Genomic DNA, 8,548 nt, shown 5'->3' with positions numbered 1-8,548 from the left:
TTTGTGTACTATGCATCAGTGCAGTAAATACATGTCTAAATACTAAACATCTTTAATAAATGCATATAAAGTATGAAACTAGATGTACGTATTATCCATGCTATCCTAACCAAAACAAAACAAAACAAAAATATTTACCTTACAACATTCATAATTCAAGAAACCAATGAACAAATAGGCAGGAGAATGCTGTTGATAATCAGATCATTATCTTATCCAGTGGATAGAGGCTCTATCATTGCCGTTTAAAGGGCAGTCTCTAGGACCATGATTTGAATGGGAATGTGTTGCAGAGTCCGACCCTTGAAATGCAGTTGGGCTGTTGAACATATCCCTTTGAGTCTCACTGGCGTTGTACAAGCATCAAACAGGCACAGGGAAGAGCTTATACCTCATACACTTGTTTTCACTGAAGAGGCTGGTATTATTTTACTATGATCGCTATGAGAGATTAGACACCTGAACTGACTATGGTAAGTATAGAGCTCATATTTACTTTTCCAATTTACAACAGTTTGGAGTATGTCCTCATTAATAACACATCATTATTTTATTCTGACAAAAAAAAAGTATTTGAATGTGGTCATTAATTTCTTTGATCAAACTACCTTGTTACAATTTTTATAGATGTGCTTGTAAAATCACTGGTGGAACCTAAGAAAGAATAACATCTTTACATTTAATTTCAATAATAATCACTCTTTCATAAAATCTAACAATTACATTTTTTTCTGCAGAACTGTTTTCAACACACCTAGAAAATAAAATTACTCTTTAACCAAATGTCTTACCCGACAAACACATTTCAGTAGAAGAGTGAGAATGGAGAACAGCACTCTAGCCCAGGGGATGGATTTAAATGCCACCCTAAGTGAAGCACTGAAGAAGATGCCCCAGGACTCTATAGAAGTCCAGGTTGTCACTATTCTCCTGGCTTTGTTAATATGTGGAGTTGGTATAGCTGGTAACATCATGGTAGTCTTGGTAGTTCTCAGAACCAAGCATATGATGACCCCAACAAACTGCTACCTGGTCAGCTTAGCTATAGCTGACCTTATTGTCCTTTTGGCTGCAGGACTTCCAAATATTTCTGAGGTGGTCGCCTCTTGGATTTACGGCTATACAGGTTGCCTCTGCATTACATACCTACAATACCTGGGCATTAACGTCTCTTCGTGTTCAATAACAGCTTTCACCATCGAGAGATACATAGCGATCTGCCACTCCATCAAAGCCCAGTTTATCTGCACTGTCTCCAGGGCAAAGAAGATCATAGCTTGCGTGTGGATTTTCACCTCTGTCTATTGTATTATGTGGTTCTTCTTGGTGGACACCAACGAGACCATCTACGCTGACGGTGTGGTTGTCAAATGCGGCTACCGTGTCTCAAGGAATCTCTACATGCCCATCTATTTCCTGGACTTTACCTTGTTCTATGTTATACCGCTCATCGTAGCGACTGTGCTGTATGGTTTGATAGCCAGGATTTTGTTCATGAACCCCCTTCCTGCTAACCCTCATGACAGAGTGGGCACGGACTCGATTCACCAAGGAAGATCTCAAAACGCCATGAAGCTCTCCTGTAAACCAAACAAGGGTGCCATGTCGTCAAGAAAGCAGGTACAGCGCTTTTACAATCTGTATTTTCTTGTACTATTTTGTCTGCCTGGTTTGCTTTAATTGTATGTTTTAAACTACTCATCTTTGCCATTAAACCTACAATATGCTCCGTGTTTTAGTTCAATTAAATGATATATTGTTTGAACTTTGGGGAGTGAATTTCATTCCCAGAAGAGATTCTTGAAGACAGCAGCTGAACACAATCACACTCGCTTACAAGTCCAAAAAAACAACAAAGTATTTACAAAAAACAACTTATTTTCACCACACAAAATAAAACCAAGGTCAATTTTACTTATTTGTCTTGCAGTATACACATTTAAACATAAATACAATAAAGAATATTTCATGTATGTTTTTAGAAATGCCATGACAAAACTTACAATTTGTTTAAAGACTGAGGGCTTCAATTTCTGAAGCTCTGTCGCCAAGTTTATTGTTCAGCCAGACAGTGGTTAATGAATTCACTCTGCCAGGTCTCAGTGAGATTCTGGATCTGACTTATGTTTTAAAGAGGCTGTTTGGAAAAATGAAATGTGTTCCTGTGTCTTCTGATATGAAGACTGGACTGTTCAACCACTGATGAAGGCATTGGTGGAAATGCTTGTCTACTTGGCTTTGATTCCTATAGTTTTTCCTCATCCAAGGTTAGCAATGGTGGATGTGTTATCTTTTCATATTTTGATTTATTTTGAAAACATTTGCTTTCTTTATTATATTTTACAAATCATCAAAGAGGTGTAGTCCATCTCACAATTACATCATATGATAGAGGCACATAACATAAACACTCTTGGTGTTCCAAATTCCATTTAATATTTTGAACGTCACAGAAAACTTGAAATACATGCAGTGCTTGTTATATTGATTGAGGGATTTTATTTCTGTCAATGCTTACTATTTGGAGTAAGTGTGAGATCAATGAAGAATGGTAAATGCACCTTTCAAATCTCTGTGGTATGAAGCATGCTGTACATCCTGATTGTTTTGGCTGTTTACATCTTATGCCAGTTTGAATATTTTTTTTAATGCCAGTTTGAAAATCCATTAAAAATAGTCTAAATTATAAAATGACTTGAGATTAGCATGCTAGGCTAATTAGGTAGAAATCCGGGCTCATTTAAATAACACCTCTTTAATCTGCATACTTCAGGGGTTACTTGTCTATTCTAAGCTAATTATAAACCTGCTAATCACTTGTCCTATTGTGTTGAAACTTGCTAAGAACCTTCTTTTGCACACATTTTTGAGTGCATCATAATCTGGGGGTATATGGAGTCACTTAGACATGCAGATGTTACATATATCTAGAGAACACCTTGTAATTGTGATAAAGCTTGCTGAGAGCATAGCACATGCTATTGCTAGTATCTAAATCAGGGTGTATAGGGAGGCGTACTGTCTGTCTGTCAGTATACTGAGGCATCTGTCCATCTGTCTGTTACCAGTACTGTAGCTCTATTCTGTATTTACAGCCATGGCAGATGAATGATTGTCACTGACATGCTTGTTTCATTTCAGTTCTTGTGAAGTTTCATGGGTTTAAGTTTTGTGTTACAGCCTTGCATCTCAAGAAAGTGTTAACATTTTATTATAGCACCAAATTGTTCTTTTTATGGCAGCACATTTAGTTTAGAGGATTTTTTTTTGTCCTCACGAGTTCTGGTATAGAGCCTATGTGCAAAGAACCCACAGCAGATGCACAGCGTAGGTGCTAATTAATTTCTATAAATACTACTGAAATGTCTTCATTACTAAGGGTTCTGATCTGTGCCAAGTCCATTTGAATTTCATGGAAGCTATTTATTTCAGCATCTCTGATGGTCTAGTCTCTTGCCTTGATAATTGCAGAAACTATATACAGTACATTTTTAAAGCCTCAAGGTTTCTTTTTTCTAGACGTATGGAGGTGATTGATACTGAAAAGGGAAAAAAGGATAGTGTATTATTTCTACAACCCAATTCCTGCACACAAACTTACTTGATTTGTATAGAATTCAGGAAACGATACCTTAAACACACACTGGTGGTGTAATACTAATTTAACAGCAATGATATACCATATTACCAATACATGCACCAGAATAACTAGGCTGCCCACTGCAACTGTTAGATGCTGGGCAGAGCCACACTGAACTGCATGATCTGTTGCAAGAATGTGTGTTAATGTACAGTTTTATTACATCTCCAGCAGGCAGCTTCCACAAATCTGTATGTTAGCTTCATTAAAGGGCTGGATCCTTTTAACACATCAGCATACTGCAGCATTGTTTGCGCTCAGTGTTAATTGTGTTGCTACTGGATTTGTTTTCCAGCTCTAGGTATTGGTTTCTCATTGCTGTTCTAGCATTTTTTTTTCACTAAATGTTAAATTAAATACCATATACTAGCATATGCTAAATTAAACTGAAATAATATAGAAAATCACATAATTTGTATCATGTATATTCCAAGGCGATGCAATTTTCTGAAAAAAAAGGGTTATTTATTTTAATTAATTGCCATAAAACTTCAATTAAATGCCTCAGGCGTTTATTTACAATATTTCCCAGCACACCCGACGCGTATGGGAGACCGGCAATTATTTGAGATCTGGCAATTATTTGAAGTTTTACTGTATTTTATATTTGTATAGGTTTGTAGAACTCAGCATTAAAATAATCACAAAAAAAACAAGATCTGTTATGAGAGTCCCTGCTTTCACTGCCAAGTGTAACCACTGTTACAGTAGGAAATTAAAGGCTAGAAACAAAATGGTGGCAATTGTCTGTTAAACCGTGAACAGTTGATTGCAGGGTAGCAAAAATATATATGGGTGGGTTGTTCTTTTAAAACAGTCTGGTTATTGGGTGCTTATAGCTACCTTTAGTTTCTAACAATAGCAGATTAGCGTCAGTGGTGAAGCAGGTAAACTGTTATTCAGACGGTACTACCTGACCGCTGTTACAAACACCATGAAGGACCTAGGGATTCAGAGAAGCACGCTACATCACAGCAGAGCTCTGTGGTATCTTGTGTTGTCTTCCTATAGCGGATGGTTTCTCAGATCTTGAACTGCCTACTGCATTGTTACCTAGTAGATGTAATTGAACGTTTCCCTATTATAATTTTTACTGCAGGTAACAAAGATGCTGGCTGTTGTGGTGATCCTGTTCGCTCTCCTGTGGATGCCCTACCGCACTCTGGTGGTGGTCAACTCCTTTATGGACCCTCCTTATCTCAATACCTGGTTCCTGCTCTTCTGCAGGATGTGTGTTTACACAAACAGCGCCATCAACCCCATCATCTACAATCTGATGTCCCAGAAGTTTCGGGCTGCTTTCAAGAAACTGTGTAAGTGTAAGCAACAGAGGCCTGAGAAGGTGACCAAATACAACGTGCCTGTTTATTACAGCGTCATGAAGGACTCCTCCCACGAAAGCCCTGACCATGATGTCACAGAGCAGGAGGATATGAATGGCTTTCCAATGCCAAGCAGGAAAGTCAACTTTACTGACAAATGCAATGACACCAATACAACATTTAGTGTGGCCTGAAATGCTTATTTATGACACTTCAAATAAAGCGTTCCATGCACATAGTGGGTCGTTTCTCAAAGAGATGTGTCAGGTTGTTGCTCCTTTGTTTTGTTTTTAATCGCCTGAGCATTTCCACAAGCATGACAACAAAGAGATTTTACTGCATCTTGAAACTAGATTTTTAAAGGTTAGGGTCACATTTACAAAATATAACCCATTGTGCTATGCCTTATAAAAGTTTACCACAGTAAATGTGCATGTACTTCTGCAGCTTTTCCCTCCTTTCCCCATGGTTCAAGTATGAATTGACAATAGTTTGCCATGGTGTGCCATGTGTTTTTATATATGCCTTACCATAACTCTCTGGGCTTTAGTACACTTTGCTATACTTTTACTATGGTGAACTTTTCTAAATCAATTTCTAAAAGCTTCAGATAATCAACTCAGGAGGTTAATTTAAGAGCTCCTGAGTTGTTTTTTTGCTGGTTCTGTAATTAGTATTTGGTGCAAACGTAGCACAGTGGTAAATGCTTTGTGAATACAGTCAATGTGTTTTTCTCTCCACAGTTGGTTTCAAACTGTACAGCATTTGTGAATATAACTAGATTTTTTAGTTTGTGTTTTTAATACCTCAGCTTCATTTTGAAAACAGCTGAACAGCCCCTCCATCAAGGAAGTCTCTCACATTAAAGGTAATTAATATATATTTTAAAAAGCAAGATTCTACTTGAAAACAGCTGTACAGCCCCTCCATCAAGGAAGTCTCTATCATTAAGGGTAATTAGGCTTGTAGCATGCATTCTTGGTTTGAGGGATTTTATTAGTGGAAAAGATTTTGAAAGACTACTCCCCTTTTTCAATTTGGCTGCGAGTCTGTGCCCTCAATTTTAAGAAAATTGTGTATCAATGTTATATCAAATGCACCTAAATTGACATGATAAAGTAAGTACCACTTTTAAGTGCATCTAATCACTGCGTATTTACATAGTAGTTACTTAGTAAATACATGTGTACTTACACATAGTTGAAATGTTATTATGCACAATTTCAATGTACTTAATGTGTACATCTTTTTACATGATATAAACCTAACCATAGGATCGCTAACCCTAATTCTTTTCTGGTACAATTGTGTACTTACATATACTGTGCAAAAAGATTTACACATTAAGTACATTGTAACAATGCATAATAACACTGTGATTATGTGTGCGTACACATGTATTTACTATCGCACTACTATGTAAATACACAGTAATTAGAGAATGTCACGTGTTACTTAAAGTATTGGTGCATCTATACTCAAATGAAGACAGACACGCTTGACATGATAATTCTCAATGGAGAAAATATTTACTGTGTAAATTTTGTACAGTACAGTAAGTAAGATTGATATTTTAGTTACATTGTTTTTAGTTGTGTCCATTGCGTATCGAAATATTGCTCATGGAATCACTGCTGTACAGAATAATGTTGCTCTGATAACTATGTATATATATATATATATATATATATATATATATATATATATATATATATATATATATATATACAGTATATAGACCAGCTTTGATGCAATAGTATCAGATGTTTAAGTGCAAACTAAATTCTTGACAACCATTGCTTTGCTGCCAGTACAGAACTGCTACTGATTAGATAAGACATACACGGGGCTTATGCTTACCAATGTCTGCGCTTGCATATAGGATACAGAATTCTAAAATGCTCAAAAGTGAAATTCAAAACCAACGATGTCTGCAGGTAACATTTACATATTCACTGAGCTTCTCTTTTTTTTTTTTTTTTTTTATTTATTTATTTTTTTAATTTAGTCGTTGCCAATTAGTTTTTTTTATTATTTTCTCCCCAATTTGAAATGCCCAATTATTTTTAGGCTCAGCTCACCGCTACCACCCCTGCGCTGACTCGGGAGGGGCGAAGATGAACACACGCTGTCCTCCGAAGCGTGTGCTGTCAGCCGCCCGCTTCTTTACACTCTGCAGACTCACGGTGCAGCCGCCTCAGAGCTACAGCGTCGGAGGACAACGCAGCTCTGGGCAGCTTACAGACAAGCCCGCAGGCGCCCGGCCAGACTACAGGTGTCGCTGGTGTGTGGTGAGCCGAGGACACCCTGGCCGACCTAACCCTCCCTCCCCCCAGACGACGCTCGGCCAATTGAGCGCCACCCCCTGGGAGCTCCCGTCCATGGTCGGCTGTGGAATAGCCTTGACTCGAACCGGCGACGTCCAGGCTATAGAGTGCATCCTGCACTCTAGCGAGTGCTTTTACTGGATGTGCCACTCGGGAGCCCCCACTGAGCTTCTCTTTAGAAATGTTCAGCACACCAATGATTCATTTCTTCTTTAAGGTTCACGCTTCAGTCTTGGTTGCAGTGTTATTGAGAAAAATAATGTAAACTACTACAATGTAAATGAGGTACAAAAGTGTATATATTTTGCTCTATTTTTGCTTCAAAACATATTTGACTCTGCGAACGTAATTGTGTTTGTATCTCTAATTCAGTCAGATTCAATATACAGTATAGTTTGTATGCCCTGGGTGGTGCCGGTAGAAAGACAATGCAGCAATATGTATGCAAGAGCTTTATTGCTGCTTCAGAATACAACACCCAAGAACAGTAGGAATCTAGCCAGGCACAAGATAAAAAGTGAGTCGTGTTCCTTTCATCTTGTCAGTATACAGTTCAGGAATGAGAAGGTTCTTCTACATCTGTAGTCAATCTGAAGTGATTGCAGGGAACAACATAGTTCATAAATCTTACCTGTTGTGTTACATTCGTTACAATGGTCTTGCAGTTAAAGAAACTTATCAGTTTGCTTGCCTGACTCTGTTACTGTCTCACTTGTTAGTACATTTAACCTTAGCAGTATCTTCAGGGCCAAAGCATGTTATCGGCTGCAAAGCATGTCAGCCAATAGGAAAGCAAAGGATTGGTTAATGACAAGAAAGAAGGCTTTGACAGGGTGCAGTACAGTATTTGATGTGTAACAAATGGAAATACATGTTTGCTATAAAAAAAGTTAAAAACCGCACCGTTAAGACCTACAGTGTGTACAGCAGTGAATGAAAGTACGTAACAGGTACAACTTAATAGTAAACCTGTATTTGATTTTTGAAAGTAATATTTGTAGTCTAAAATCCTTTATTATGATGTAACACTAACTATCTAGGCTACAACTTATCAGTAATTCAGTTGAGCTGTCACTATATGTGTATCACTAATTGGAGTATTGCACAATATTCCAAAGCATCATTTAATTTAAGATGTACGCTCCTTTGACATGATCAATGAAATATAAATAACGTCTGTTTTCAGAACTTACATGAAAGTATCTTCTGTATGATTATAAACAAGTTGCATACCAGGCTATCGAAATGTTTCTTTTCAG

General features: G+C 37.6%; 1 protein-coding gene across 1 annotated transcript; it reads left to right on the top strand.

The window, feature by feature from the left end:
- The first annotated feature begins 340 nt into the window (after nt 1-340).
- On the top strand, nt 341-6,621 carry LOC117418442 (thyrotropin-releasing hormone receptor-like). The gene is made up of 3 exons (XM_034031511.3): nt 341-473; nt 738-1,620; nt 4,740-6,621. Exons 2-3 carry the CDS (start codon nt 823-825, stop codon nt 5,154-5,156), a joined length of 1,215 nt encoding a protein of 404 aa, XP_033887402.1. The 5' UTR covers nt 341-473; nt 738-822; the 3' UTR covers nt 5,157-6,621.
- The last annotated feature ends 1,927 nt before the right edge of the window (nt 6,622-8,548 follow it).

The sequence above is a fragment of the Acipenser ruthenus genome, chromosome 18, assembly GCF_902713425.1.
Source record: "Acipenser ruthenus chromosome 18, fAciRut3.2 maternal haplotype, whole genome shotgun sequence".
NCBI classification, from domain to species: Eukaryota; Metazoa; Chordata; class Actinopteri; order Acipenseriformes; family Acipenseridae; genus Acipenser; species Acipenser ruthenus.
The sequence above is the reverse complement of the archived record's forward strand: the minus strand, read 5'-3'. Positions and strand labels throughout refer to the sequence as shown.

Excerpts from the sequence above, each read along its gene's own strand:
- LOC117418442 (XM_034031511.3), top strand. The coding sequence starts at position 823 with ATGGAGAACAGCACTCTAGCCCAGGGGATGGATTTAAATGCCACCCTA. Across the intron at positions 1,621-4,739 it reads CCATGTCGTCAAGAAAGCAG|GTAACAAAGATGCTGGCTGT; the intron begins GTACAGCGCTTT and ends TTTTTACTGCAG.